Below are 15,235 nucleotides of genomic sequence, written 5' to 3' on the forward strand. Positions count from 1 at the left end.
AGGCTTGGGAGGTGCAGGGCGAATGGGAACAGAGGGTGGAAACAAGAGTGCACAAGGGTGTACGGAATGTAAACAGACTGATTGAATGATGAGAGCAGGGAGAAGGCAGGGAAATGGCGGCCCCTAGTGGGGATAGAGGGGGAGTGCTAGGGGACCATGACAAAGACAAGCATATATAAATTAAGTCTGCCTGTGCCTCCAATGCTGTTCACTGGTTTCACTGTTTTGTAGTTTGTGGCCCATGTGCCAGTGGTTATGTTTCCATGATTATTTTAATAAATGTACTTTATTTCTTTTCAAAATCCTCTTGTACAATTATATTTTTTTACAATGTTTCTTGTTTCAAGACTCACTTTGACTCCTATAAAATATAATTTTCTGAACAGTATGAGTCACAATCGAACAAACTCTGTGCACGATGCTGCTCCTCAGTAACCTAAAACCTAACATGTAATATATTAAGTCTAGTGAAAAGACAACTAATGTCAAATTTTAAATCAACTAAAAAAACACTAATTTTTTTTCAAAAAAACAACTTCAAAACAGTAACAAAAAATATCCACAGTGGCCCAGATCTGTGTTGATTACCTTTTGCCCCTCTCTCTCCTGAGACACTTTAAAAATTCACCTGAGCATGACAACTGAACTGAAGCACCTGCTACACATGATACCATATAAAGGCAAACATTGCAGTATTGTGCCACTGTATTGTCTTAGTCTTCTGAAATGCTGTTTTTTGTACTGATTGCGCTGCTGATTAAGGCGGAAGAACCTGTCTGTAGGTTACAGAGCAGACCACAACTACCTGAACTATCAAAGGATGGAGACATCATCATAGGAGGAATCTTTTCATTCCGCTCTGGGCTTGATGGTAAAACATACAATTTTGAGTCAATGCCAGATCGACCAAAATGCAAGGAGTAAGTATGTTCCAGCATATCACAGTCTATTGTTTTGTATCAACTGAAGGAGGATGAATTAAGCAGAACATTGAGTATTACAGCAATGAAAATAAAAAACTAAGTTTGATTTAAGTGTCAGTGTTTTTTTAAATATGTTTTCACTATGTCTCTAGATTTTTCATTGCAATTGATTACATTTATCTGTAATAAAATATTTTTTTCATATAAATTGCAATGAATCTTTTGTGATTCCTTATATAGAAATTGTATATTTTGTATTGCTATTTGTTGTCATACAGGTAAAACACAAATGTTGTACTTTCCTCAGCTTGAATTTCAGAGAATTTCAATTTGCTGAAACAATGATCTTCACTTTAGAAGAAATCAATAAAAACACAGCGATCCTCCCCCATGTTTCCCTTGGCTATAAGATCTATAACGATTGCGGTTCTATGGATGTATTAAGAGCTGCCTTGGATCTAGTGAATGGGCAAGAGGAAACAGTCATCAACAAGTCCTGCACCAAACCAGCTACAGTCCAGGCTATCATAGGACACTCAGGATCCACACCAACAATTGGATTTGCAAGAATAATTGGAAGGTTTCTTGTGCCAGTGGTGAGAAACATTAATTATTCTAACTATGTCTCATAATTATATGTATTTAAATTAATACATTAGTATATGTAATTGTAATTCTCTTTTACACAGATAAGTCACTTTGCTACCTGTGCATGTCTGAGCAACAGAAAAGAGTTCCCTTCATTCTTCCGAACCATCCCCAGTGACTATTACCAAAGCAGAGCCCTGGCACAGCTTGTCAAGCACTTTGGATGGACCTGGGTTGGGGCCATTAGAAGTGACAATGATTATGGCAACAATGGGATGGCAACATTTTTACAGGCTGCTCAAGAAGAGGGGGTGTGTACTGAGTATTCAGAGGCATTTCTTAGGACTGGGCCAAAACACAAGCTTCTTAGAATAGTAGATATTTTAAAACATTCCACCTCAAAGGTGATTGTAGCTTTCATGTCACACATTGAAATCAGTGTTTTGGTAGAAGAAATGCTGCATCAGAATATCACAGGTTTTCAGTGGATAGGCAGCGATGCGTGGATTACAGAGAAGTCCTTGGCACTGGGCGATGGTTATGAAGTTCTCAAAGGCACAATCGGCTTTGCTGTCAGCAAGGCAGAGATCCCAGGTCTGAAAGATTTTTTACTTGATCTCCACCCAGCTGATTCGCCTGAGAGCACATTTCTGAAGGACTTTTGGGAAACTGTGTTCAGTTGCTCTCTGAATCCACAAGTCCTCACAAAACATACAAGACCTTGTAATGGATCTGAGCATTTAAGAGATGTAGATAACCAGTTCACTGATGTGTCTGAACTCAGATTCCACAACAATGTCTACAAAGCCGTGTATGCTGTTGCACATGCACTGCACAATCTGCATGCATGTGAGCACGGCCACGGACCTTTTGTTAATAAAACTTGTGCAAATAAGATGAACACAGAACCATGGCAGGTAAGAGAGAACATCTTTAATATTCTATAATTTCAAAATTCTATCAATAATTTAGAATATTTTTAATGTATTTAGAAACATTTTAAGTTGAGTGAAAAACTGAGGAACTCTCCCCAGTGAGTGCATTGTTTCACTGATGTATATGTGGAACTGGATGCCTCTACCTTGCAGGTGTTACATTATCTACAATCAGTGAACTTCACAACAAAAAGTGGAGAGAAAGTGTTTTTTGACCGCAGTGGTGATCCATCAGCCAGATATGAGCTAATAAGTTTACAAAGCAATACAGAAGGTGACACACGATTTGTCACAATTGGGTACTATGATGCATCTCTGCCAAAAGGACAACAGTTCATTATGAACAATGTTAGCATCATCTGGGGAGGTGATCAGGATAAGGTAAAATGATCCTATTTCATAATAATAAATACATTTTATAATTTATAATGTGGCTAATTCTAGAATGTCTAATTGTAAAGCTACATTTATTTAGCATTACATATGGTAATCAATGGATGATTCTACATCAACTTATGTAAAAAATACAATTACATACAATTTACTTAATATTAAGTTTGCTACATATGTATGTATGCTAATGTTTGTATTTTCCATTGATGTCAAGGTGCCAGTGTCAGTGTGTAGTGAGAGCTGTCCCCCAGGCACTCGTAAGGCAGGTCAGAAGGGAAGGCCTGTCTGCTGCTTTGACTGTGTACCATGTGCTGAAGGAGAGATCAGCAATGAAACAGGTAGTGTAAAATCAGTTGAATTTGCCTTGTTGTTGTTCCACTGCATACTGAACTAATTTAAGCTCTCTGTGTCACTATGGCTCCTATTGACTATCCTCACCATTAAGTATATTTGAAAGGAATTCCATCTAAATTAATGTCATTAAAAGCAACATATTATCAAAGAATTCTGGTTGTATTATATATCCTTCTGTCAAAAAAATAATGTATGTTATTTGACATGCTCTGCATGCATGGGTTATTTTTATTTGTTTATTGTGAAATTGCCTATGTTGAGTACAGGTATGTGACACTTATCAAATGAAACTAGAAAACCTATGCTATAATATTCTCCATATATTAGACAAACTATATTACAGTACTACCAAGGCTGGGATTAAATCAAAAATTTGACCCACCCGCTAATAGAAAACTACAGAACTGTACTCAGTTGCGGCTTCATTTTTATTTAGATACCACTTTCTTCTAATCAGATATGTAACTGCTATAATGTACAGGTTTTTAGTTTGCTATTAGCAGGTGGGTCAAAGTTTTGATTTAATTTAGACCTTGTTGACCTTTTTATTGGAAATATTTTTTTGAAAATTTTTAGTTAAAATACCACTCATATTGAAATTTGGAGAAGATATTGGGTGAACATTACATAAGTAATGAAGAACAATGCACATTTGAAAAAAAAAAAATAGCCTAGGCAGAAAAGTTTATAGAAAATTTGTTCCAAATGAAAATGAACACAAACGAAAGCATACAAACTACAAAATCAGTTTCTGCATTGTTGATCACGATTAGACACTGTCACGGTTGCCTCAGGGGAGGACTGCAGAGCTTAGGAGCAAGAACCCAAGTGCAGAGCTCATACAATGAGCAGACAGGAGCCAAGGAGAAATCAAAGACATGGTCGAGGTCAGAGGCTAAGGTCGAAATCCAGGTGGTCAAGAGAGACAGAGATACAGGACAAAGAGAGAGATAGAGACAAAGAAAAAGAGGGAGGACTGGGAGCGAGAGAGACACAACAGGAGCTAGGGAGAGCAAGGAACCAGGCGAACAAAGAACCCCACTTGATGATGCAGGTGGAGCTGACAACACTTCACCCAGAGTGAGGGCAGTGAGGGGTTTATAAAGGAGAGCAGAAACTAGGAAGGCAGGAGCAGGACCAATAAGAGCAGAGGACAGGAACAGAAGTGCACAAGGGTGTGGAGGAATGTTAATTGACAGAGTGAAAAAGGAAAGCAGTGAAGGGAGCAGGAAAAGACAAGGGAACATTGGTGGGGAAAGAGGGTCAAGGCTAGGGAACTGTGACAGACACACTATATTGCAACACTACCATATTTACCAAGATAAATAAAAGCATAATTATGAATTATGAATTATGACATTTTAGGATTTTATGAACTAAATGTCAATGTAAACTTATTTTTCTTAAAATTGTAACTTAAAGTACTAGTCAAAATACAACTTTTAAAGCACACTGGGTGACAATTGGATAAAAACTGAAGGAGGTTTTTTTTTTGTATTATGTAGTAAATGTTTTCCCTACTTTGCAAGCCAATATCTCCACACAGCAACATCCGATCTTAAGAATCTTGTTATCATTTGAAAGCCCTATAATTTCCAGTGATACAAATGTGATGTTTCTGGCTATAATAATGCCACTGTTATAATAGATATATCTCAACCCAACGGCGGGTTGAAAACAATGGGGTTTAGATCAAAGAGTTAATTGAATTTAAAGATTACATTGTTTCACAAAATTTGTAACCCACGTCACATAATTCATCTGAACTGATTGCTGTCTCACTAACATGCCAGATATCCTTGTTATTCTAATCCACCTTAACATGTAAACTCATATTGTACAAATTAAACAAATTATTAAACTGTTTTTTTTTTCTTTTTTTAAACTCCAGATTCTGTTGATTGTGAGAAGTGTCCCTTTCAAAACTGGTCCAATGAGAGAAGAGATGAATGTGTCTTAAAGGAGATCGAATTTTTGTCATATAGAGAAACTATGGGAATGTTATTAGTCTTATTTTCTTTAATAGGAGCTTGTCTTACCATCAGTACAGCCTTTGCATTCTATTATTTTAGAGATACACCTGTTGTTAAAGCCAATAACTCTGAGCTCAGTTTCCTCCTGCTCTTCTCATTAACTCTGTGTTTCCTTTGCTCACTTACTTTCATTGGCCAGCCCTCTGAGTGGTCCTGTATGTTGCGCCACACAGCATTTGGCATCACATTTGTCCTGTGCATCTCTTGTGTTCTGGGGAAAACAATAGTGGTGTTAATGGCCTTCAGGGCTACACTGCCAGGCAATAATATTATGAAATGGTTTGGGCCCACACAGCAGAGGTTAAGTGTTCTTGCTTTCACACTCATACAGGTCCTGATTTGTGTCCTTTGGCTGACAATATCTCCTCCTTTTCCTCACAAAAATACAAAATACTACAAAGCAAAAATCATTCTAGAGTGTGATGTAGGATCAGCAGTGGGGTTTTATGCTGTGTTAGGGTATATTGGATTCCTCTCTGCCATGTGCTTTGTGCTGGCTTTTCTGGCTCGTAATCTGCCTGATAACTTCAATGAAGCCAAATTCATCACATTCAGCATGCTCATATTCTGTGCAGTCTGGATCACCTTTATCCCAGTTTATATCAGCTCTCCTGGGAAGTTCAGTGTAGCTGTGGAAATATTTGCAATCTTGGCTTCAAGTTCTGGTTTGCTTTTTTGTATTTTTATGCCAAAATGTTATCTAATGATTCTTAAGCCTGAGAAGAATACAAAAAAACATATAATGGGAAAATCCACATAATGCTTACCAAAGGACATGTGTTTTTAAATAAGAAAAAGCTGTATAAGCACACTAAAACACAGAACAATCCCACCCTCTGCTGGATGAAAACTGCTACTAAATTACCCAGGCAGATTTTACTTTATTTCGAATTGTTTCCTTTTTTCCCCCCACAATACATAAATACTCTGGCTTAATTAAATTACATTTATTGCATCAAGATATTGCATTATAGAAAGGGGGTGTTACTGTGGGGTCACAGATTATGAATGTGGCATTCTTTTTTGTTAAGATCTTTGTTTGATTTTCTATATAAATGAAATCACTAAGGGACACAATGAAAACAAAATATACACACTTATTACAGATAAAATAAAGTATGTTATAACCAAAAATACATTAAATGATAATAATGTATATATATAAAAAAGTGGTCTATTGTTAGATTCTGAAATCACTCATGATGGTTAATTAAGTTTTTAGTACAATTTGAGCTTCATGATTGTGTGTGGTCCTGAAAATGTATAAAGTCCGTGCAAATTCAGTTTCTATGAGTGTTTAATAAGATCATTGCTTTTTATAATGCATGAACATCCCAGTGCAATACAGCAATGTAATAATATTAATAATAATTAAAACTGGTTCAACCTCTGTAAAAACTGTATTCAGATTGTTTGTTTTTTCATCATTATTATTTTATTTTAGCTCTTACCATTCAAATTTAATTTTCATGTCTTTGACAGATTTCACTTATTAGTTTAAATAGCATATAGTTCTCATTCCATCAAAAACCTATGAATATGCTTCTACAGTTTAGATTGAAAAACATGTTCCCTTGAGAAATGAATGTTATGCTGTCAAAATAAATGTAAAAAAAAACATAAAGAAAACGTGCTGTGTCAATCTCCACCCCCAACTCCATGTTATCTCAAAACAAGGTTACCAAATATACTATCCATACTAATAATTTGATATCAACGTTCTGTTGACATGAAAGTAATAAGCCATATTAACAAAAGCTAAAATCAGAATTCTACTTGCAAATGATTTTACGTGACGCACTGTGACATCTTTTGTGTACCACTGAGAATAAAACCATCTTCAACATAATCACCTGTGACTCCAAGGCTACTATAAAACCTCACAAACATAACTCTTTGGGATTTGATCAGGATCATCACCCTGCAATGCTGCTCTTATCTATAACTCTGGTAGCACTTTTAACAAGAGCAGAGGAGCCCTTGTGTAGACTGCAAGGAAAACCTGAAAATCCACATTTATCGAAAGATGGAGATATTATAATTGGAGGGATCTTTTCTTTCCATAACAGTTGGTATAGTGCTCAAGTTACTTTTCAAACTGTGCCAGAGACACCGAAATGCAAAAGGTAAGTCAAACTTTAAAAACACACAACACAGATACGTTAGGCCTTCAACGTCAACTAACTGAGAACATTTAAAAAAGTGTCTTTTATGTGCCTCTTTCTCCTAGTTTAAGCTTCAGAGAATTTCAAAATGCACAGACCATGGTTTTTGCCATAGAAGAAGTAAACAACAGCACTGAGATTCTTCCTGGCATTTCACTGGGATATAAGATCTATGATTCTTGTGGCTCTGTAGCACTGGCTATAAAAGCAGCACTAGCTTTAATCAATGGACTGGAGGAAACTCACTCTGGCACGTCCTGCACCAGACCAGATACAGTTCAAGCCATTATAGCAGAGACTTCATCAACACCAACCATAGGAGTATCTACATCTGTTGGACCTTTTCAGATACCTGTGGTAAGAGTTTCACAAAGCAATTAATTATCTTTTAAAAATCAATATATCTAGAGATCTAAACTGTATAGGCCAATGCAGGACCGAATTACAGCATTCACAAGCTTGCAGTGATGATGAAACAAAGTTCATTTTAAAAGTGAAAGCATTTCTCTACATTTTTTCTCCCCCTTTGTAGATCAGTCACTTTGCTACCTGTGCATGTCTAAGCAACAAAAAAATATTTCCTTCATTTCTTAGAACCATCCCCAGTGACTATTACCAAAGCAGAGCCCTGGCACAGCTTGTCAAGTACTTTGGATGGACCTGGGTTGGGGCCATTAGGAGTGACAATGACTATGGCAACAGTGGAATGGCTACTTTCATGCAAGCTGCTCAGCAAGAGGGAGTTTGTGTAGAATACTCAGAAGCTTTCTTCAGAACAAACACAAAGGAGAACATATTGAGAATTGTTGACACTATAAAGAAGTCTAGCTCAAAGGTTATTGTAGCTTTTGTCTCTTACCTAGATATGGAGGTTTTGCTAAAAGAATTAGCTGTGCAGAATGTTACTGGTTTGCAGTGGATAGGCAGTGAATCTTGGATTTCTAATTCAGAAATTGTTCCTGGAGAATGGAGTCATATTCTGAGTGGATCAATGGGCTTTGCAATCCCTAAGGCCAAAATCGGAGGACTGAAAGAATTCTTATTGAATGTCCGTCCGTCAAACAATATAACCATTTTTAATGAGTTGTGGGAAACAATATTCAGATGTACTCTGGCTAAAAAAGGCAACACAGAAAACACAAATCTATGCACAGGAAATGAAGATTTAACTGAAGTACATAACCAATACACTGATGTATCTGAATTGCAAAATGCCAATAATGTCTACAAAGCCGTATACTCTGTAGCTCATGCCCTACATGATATGTATATGTGCAAAAACGGACAAGGACCTTTTGTTAATAAGACATGCATAAACAAACTAGAGACTGAACCATGGAAGGTAAGTTGCTGTGGACCAAATTGGAACAGAACAAATTCTTGTATTGTTAATTTGATTATTTATTTTTGTTTGTTATGCTTAGACTACTTAATCCGCTGTAAACTATGGTCTCATTTCAGGTACTTCACTATTTGAAAAGAGTGCATTTCTCCAATAAAAATGGGGAAGAAGTCTTCTTTGATGAAAATGGAGATCCTGCAGCCAAATACGATTTATTAAACTGGCAGCTGACTAAAGATGGCATGATTGAGTTTGTCATAGTAGGTTACTGTGATGCATCTTTACCACAAAATCGTCAGCTAGCACTGAATAACATAACCATCGTCTGGGCACAAAATCAGGACTGGGTAAGGCTGAACACATATGAAAAAGCAACAACTTCTACCATGCTTTATTAAAAAGAGGACATGATTAAACACTAAAAAGTGTGAGATAAATTAAGTGCATTATTAAAATAATGGGTTTTGTAGTGATGTAATAATAGCTTTAAAGCTGTGTGTGTTTTTTCATTGTTAATTGTAATTCAACTTTATTTGTCTTGCTCTATTACCACTAATATTTATTGAAACTGATTTGAAACTGATTTTTACATTCTCTCTGGGCATTATGGAACCAGTATACAAATGTTACAAAAATGTCCAGCAACATTACAGCAACAACAACAGCAATAACAAACAATCTAAATAATATAAAAATCCCTGTTGTGTCTAAGGTGCCAGTGTCAGTGTGCAGTGAGAGCTGTCCCCCAGGCACTCGTAAGGCAGGTCAGAAGGGAAGGCCTGTCTGCTGCTTTGACTGTGTACCATGTGCTGAAGGAGAGATCAGCAATGAAACAGGTAGTGTAAAATCAGTTTAAATTGCCTTGTTGTTGTTCCACTGCATACTAACTAATTTGAGCTCTGTGTCACTATGGCTCCTAGTGACTACGCTCACAATTGGCAACATTTTAATTTGCATGGAATTCAATCAATTAATTAATTCTCACTAGTTTGGTATAAAGCTAAAACCAGGCTTGTTTTTAAAGTGGCATTAAAAGCAACATATTAGAAAATAATGTGTCTACACTTTTCCCTCACAGTTAATTTGTACATTTTGTTTCTTAGTTGGTGTTTTAAAATTATTATTAGTTTCCCTGGCAATAAGAAGACCAATACACACAAATACATTAATAATAATAATAATAATAATAATAATAATAATAATAATAATAATAATAATAATAATAATAATAATAATAATAATACACACATCAGACAAACATAAGGGTTACTGAAAATGATATATATATATATATATACATTTGTGTGTGCGTTTCATTTCTTGCAGACTCAGTTGACTGCACTAAATGTCCTCTGGAATACTTGCCGAATGAGCAAAGAGACTGGTGCATACTGAAGACCATCGAACTCCTGTCATTTGAAGAAATCATGGGAATATTATTGGTGATGTTATCAGTACTTGGCACATGTTTAACAATAGCTATTGCTTTGGTATTCTTTAAACACAAGGATACTCCAATAGTCAGAGCCAATAACTCTGAGCTCAGTTTCCTCCTGCTCTTCTCATTAACTCTGTGCTTCCTTTGCTCACTTACTTTCATTGGCCAGCCCTCTGAGTGGTCCTGTATGTTGCGCCACACAGCATTTGGCATCACATTTGTCCTGTGCATCTCTTGTGTTCTGTTGAAAACCATAGTGGTGTTAATGGCCTTCAGGGCTACACTGCCAGGCAGTAATATTATGAAATGGTTTGGGCCCACACAGCAGAGGTTAAGTATTTTTGCTTTTACATTCATTCAGGCTTTAATATGCACCCTGTGGTTGATTCTATCCCCCCCTTTTCCAAATCAAAATATGAAATACTATAAAGACAGAATCATTCTAGAGTGTGACCTGGGATCTACAGGTGCATTCTGGGCTGTGTTAGGGTATATTGGATTCCTCTCTGCCATGTGCTTTGTGCTGGCTTTTCTGGCTCGTAAACTGCCTGATAACTTCAATGAAGCCAAATTCATCACATTCAGCATGCTCATATTCTGTGCAGTCTGGATCACCTTTATCCCAGCTTATATCAGCTCTCCTGGGAAGTTCACTGTAGCTGTGGAAATATTTGCCATTTTAGCTTCTAGTTTTGGGTTACTTTTTTGTATTTTTATGCCAAAATGTTACATTATTTTATTAAAGCCTGGGAAAAACACAAAAAGGCATATAATGGGTAAAATGTCCTCCAAATCTCTCTGAACAAAACCCTCTAAAAGTATGTGTATGAAATTCATATATTCATAATACAATTTGAAAATTTTGACAAATACCAAATATCAGTTTATACTAATGTATTTATAGTTAAATATACTTTATCACTGCATGGCATTTATTACATTGCAAATAAAATTAATATGTCAATCTCTTGTAATGTTCCATAATAATACTGTACAAATGTAAAGACTTTCAATAATTGCATCCGTAATATTGAAATACCAACTGCAACTGAAAAGCAGTTTGTCAGACTAAAACTTTTAAAATATATATAAATGTGAATTATTATTGTTTATTATTATTATTATTATTATTATTATTATTATTATTATTATTATTATTATTATTATTATTAATATTATTAGTAGTAGTAGTAGTAGTAGTATTATAGTGTTGAAAGCACATTAGTGTTACACAAACAAATAGGCTATATGAAATCCCTGTGACAGAAAACCACCTCTTATAATATTTCAGATCAGTAACATACAGAAATACAGAGCCAGTGACAAATACCATTCCATATATTGTAGGCCAGACAGAAATCTTTTTGACACTGGCAGAAAAGTGTTAAAGTGTTAAGCACATCACCATTGTTTCTCTAAAATCATCTTCCAGCCATGGGCCTAAGCAGTCCCTGGAGCTCCTGTTGTTTGCCAGTTCTACTGCCTAATATTACTGCCATCCCTGTACCTGCCACTGTCTCTTCACTGCCTCCCAGTCTGTTTATAGCAACCACAGATCAATATTATTATTGCCATTAGAAGCAGCAGGGGTAGTTTAGTAATTAATAATAATAATAATAATAATAATAATAATAATAATAATGTGAAAGTTCAGGCACCTGCTACGTTTCATCTTTTGTTGTATAATGTGCCTTGATTCAAGTGCTATCAACATGTATTTCCATATCAAATCAATTAAAAAATGTATTATTATTTCACTGAAATTGAACATATGCCATCATTGTTTGTCCCCCTCTCAATACTCAGTATGCTATTACAAGGCTGTCAGTTCTTATTGTCTGTATCTTTATAATGCTTTAAGATCAGTACATATAACGTGTATAAATGAAGCAGACTTAGGCCGTCTTATCTTGTTTTACTGTTTTCTAGTTTGAGGCCCATGCGCCAGTGTTTATGTTTCCATGATTATTTTAATAATTGTACTTTATTTATCTCTCACACTTTTTACAATGTTATTCTTGTGTTCAATGTTTAAGACTCACTTTGCCTCCTCCAGTACATGTCACATGTAATACAGTAATTCAAACTCCTAATTACTGTGCTCCATTTAATTTGAAAGGAATTCTTAAATTCATTAATGCTCAGTAGTTTGGCATAGAGCCAGAAGTTGGTGCTAATTTGCATAATGTATTGATGATGTCAAATTAGTTATTATTGTATAGATTTGAATGAAAATCCTACTTTCTTTTTTACAGTTAATCTATACAGTGAGGGAAAAAAGTATTTGATCCCCTGCTGATTTTGTACATTTGCCCACTGACAAAGAAATTATCAGTCTATAATTTTAATGGTAGGTGTATTTTAACAGTGAGAGACAGAATAACAACAAACAAATCCAGAAAAACTCATTTCAAAAAGTTATAAATTGATTTGCATGTTAATGAGGGAAATAAGTATTTGATCCCCTATCAATCAGCAAGATTTCTGGCTCCCAGGTGTCTTTTATACAGGTAACGAGCTGAGATTAGGAGCACTCTCTTAAAGGGAGTGCTCCTAATCTCTGCTCGTTACCTGTATAAAAGACACCTGTCCACAGAAGCAATCAATCAATCAGATTCCAAACTCTCCACCATGGCCAAGACCAAAGAGCTGTGCAAGGATGTCAGGGACAAGATTGTAGACCTACACAAGGCTGGAATGGGCTACAAGACCATCGCCAAGCAGCTTGGTGAGAAGGTGACAATAGTTGGTGCGATTATTCGCAAATGGAAAAAACACAAAATAACTGTCAGTCTCCCTCAGTCTGGGGCTCCATGCAAGATCTCACCTCGTGGAGTTTCAATGATCATGAGAAAGGTGAGGAATCAGCCCAGAACTACACAGGAGGATCTTGTTAATGATCTCAAGGCAGCTGGGACCATAGTCACCACGAAAACAATTGGTAACACACTACGCCGTGAAGGACTGAAATCCTGCAGCGCCCGCAAGGTCCCCCTGCTCAAGAAAGCACATGTACAGGCCCGTCTGAAGTTTGCCAACATCTGAATGATTCAGAGGAGAACTGGGTGAAAGTGTTGTGGTCAGATGAGACCAAAATCGAGCTCTTTGGCATCAACTCAACTCGCCGTGTTTGGAGGAGGAGGAATGACCCCAAGAACACCATCCCCATCGTCAAACATGGAGGTGGAAACATTATGTTTTGGGGATGTTTTTCTGCTAAGGGGACAGGACAACTGCACCGCATCAAAGGGACGATGGACGGGGCCATGTACCGTCAAATCTTGGGTGAGAACCTCCTTCCCTCAGCCAGGGCATTGAAAATGGGTCGTGGATGGGTATTCCAGCATGACAATGACCCAATACACACAGCCAAGGCAACAAAGGAGTGGCTCAAGAAGAAGCACATTAAGGTCCTGGAGTGGCCTAGCCAGTCTCCAGACCTTAATCCCATAGAAAATCTGTGGAGGGAGCTGAAGGTTCGAGTTGCCAAACGGCAGCCTCGAAACCTTAATGACTTGGAGAGGATCTGCAAAGAGGAGTGGGACAAAATCCCTCCTGAGATGTGTGCAAACCTGGTGGCCAACTACAAGAAACATCTGACCTCTGTGATTGCCAACAAGGGTTTTGCCACCAAGTACTAAGTCGAAGGGATCAAATACTTATTTCCCTCATTAACATGCAAATCAATTTATAACTTTTCTGAAATGCGTTTTTCTGGATTTTTTTGTTGTTATTCTGTCTCTCACAGTTAAAATACACCTACCATTAAAATTATAGACTGATCATTTCTTTGTCAGTGGGCAAACGTACAAAATCAGCAGGGGATCAAATACTTTTTTCCCTCACTGTATAAACAAGATAGAACATCCCCTTATCTTGAACAGTAATCATGTTTTTTATATTTACAAGCACACGGTTTATGTAGAGGTATTGATTTTACTTGCATGAAACATGTTAAACTTTCAGTAAAACCACCTTACTCATAATAAACTGTATGTCCGGTGACGTATGCATGTTATCTTTAATTTGTATTTAATTAAATACAGAAAAAGTGTCAGAAATAGCGAATTGGTGTAAACCCCTTGATGAATATATGTGAATATGTGTTCAGTAACATTAAAAAGACACAACTATACTGAAAGTAGTAAATACCAAAGACACCAGAACACAGTAACATTTGGGTTAACTATAACAAAAAGACTTCCTTCTACTGTTCAGAGTTTGTGTCAACATTATATAGCCTATTTTCCATATATATTAATAATACTACTAATAATAATAATAATACTACTACTACTAATAATAATAATAATAATAATAATAATAATAATAATAATAATAATAATGGGACAATTGCAATGAACTTACAGAGCTAGCATCATATCCAATGCGCTGCCTTCAGTTCTATGCATTTCACCCATTATTAAACCTAATAAATACTGCATAATCATTTAAACTTGCGTTGCTTAAATTATCCCGGAGATTGCTTGTTCCTCCATGATGTACCAATTTTTAGCTTTTGCATTAAGCTTTGAGGGGTCTTCTGTGCATTTAGCAAAACATTCCAAACAGCAGATGTTTTTTAAACATTTTTTGTCTTATGTTTCCATTATATGGCACAATACATTGCTGTAAAGATGGCGGATAAAGAAACACTAAAGCAGAATAACACTGGCATGCTGGCTGGGTGATATTCTTTCAGAAGAAAAATGATTACTAAATAAGACTAAATGATTACTGTAATCGTATATTTTTACAAGAACTGGGCAGTATACATTTTAAATATTTTTATTTAGATGGGCTATGTGGGGCATCTGAAGTGTGGTTTAGTATTGTAAGGCTTGCGGGGGTTTCCAAGGAGTAGACCCAACTCATCATTGCCGGTGCAACAACAAATATTTGTATTATTACTGCAGCACACACAGGTATCAGGGACTGAACACACTCACACACAGACTCGTTCTTCGGCCTCCCATCACCTCTTATGCTGCCTCTCTATGCTACTCCCCGCCACACCGCCATTAACCCATTAACCCTTTATTGGGTGTGGTGGCACGATACAGT

At 36.5% G+C, this 15,235-nt stretch overlaps 2 protein-coding genes across 2 annotated transcripts; both read left to right on the forward strand.

Moving 5' to 3' along the window:
* Nucleotides 1-726: 726 nt before the first annotated feature.
* Nucleotides 727-5,986, forward strand: LOC136753929 (extracellular calcium-sensing receptor-like). Its single transcript, XM_066710309.1, has 6 exons — nt 727-920; nt 1,231-1,519; nt 1,613-2,428; nt 2,600-2,827; nt 3,054-3,177; nt 5,085-5,986. Exons 1-6 carry the CDS (start codon nt 727-729, stop codon nt 5,984-5,986), a joined length of 2,553 nt encoding a protein of 850 aa, XP_066566406.1.
* A 1,489-nt stretch (nt 5,987-7,475) lies between these two features.
* Nucleotides 7,476-10,973, forward strand: LOC136754146 (extracellular calcium-sensing receptor-like). The gene is made up of 5 exons (XM_066710479.1): nt 7,476-7,748; nt 7,924-8,733; nt 8,853-9,080; nt 9,446-9,569; nt 10,060-10,973. Exons 1-5 carry the CDS (start codon nt 7,491-7,493, stop codon nt 10,971-10,973), a joined length of 2,334 nt encoding a protein of 777 aa, XP_066566576.1. The 5' UTR covers nt 7,476-7,490.
* Nucleotides 10,974-15,235: the final 4,262 nt, after the last annotated feature.

The sequence above is a fragment of the Amia ocellicauda genome, chromosome 7 (genome assembly GCF_036373705.1).
Source record: "Amia ocellicauda isolate fAmiCal2 chromosome 7, fAmiCal2.hap1, whole genome shotgun sequence".
Classification (NCBI taxonomy): domain Eukaryota; kingdom Metazoa; phylum Chordata; class Actinopteri; order Amiiformes; family Amiidae; genus Amia; species Amia ocellicauda.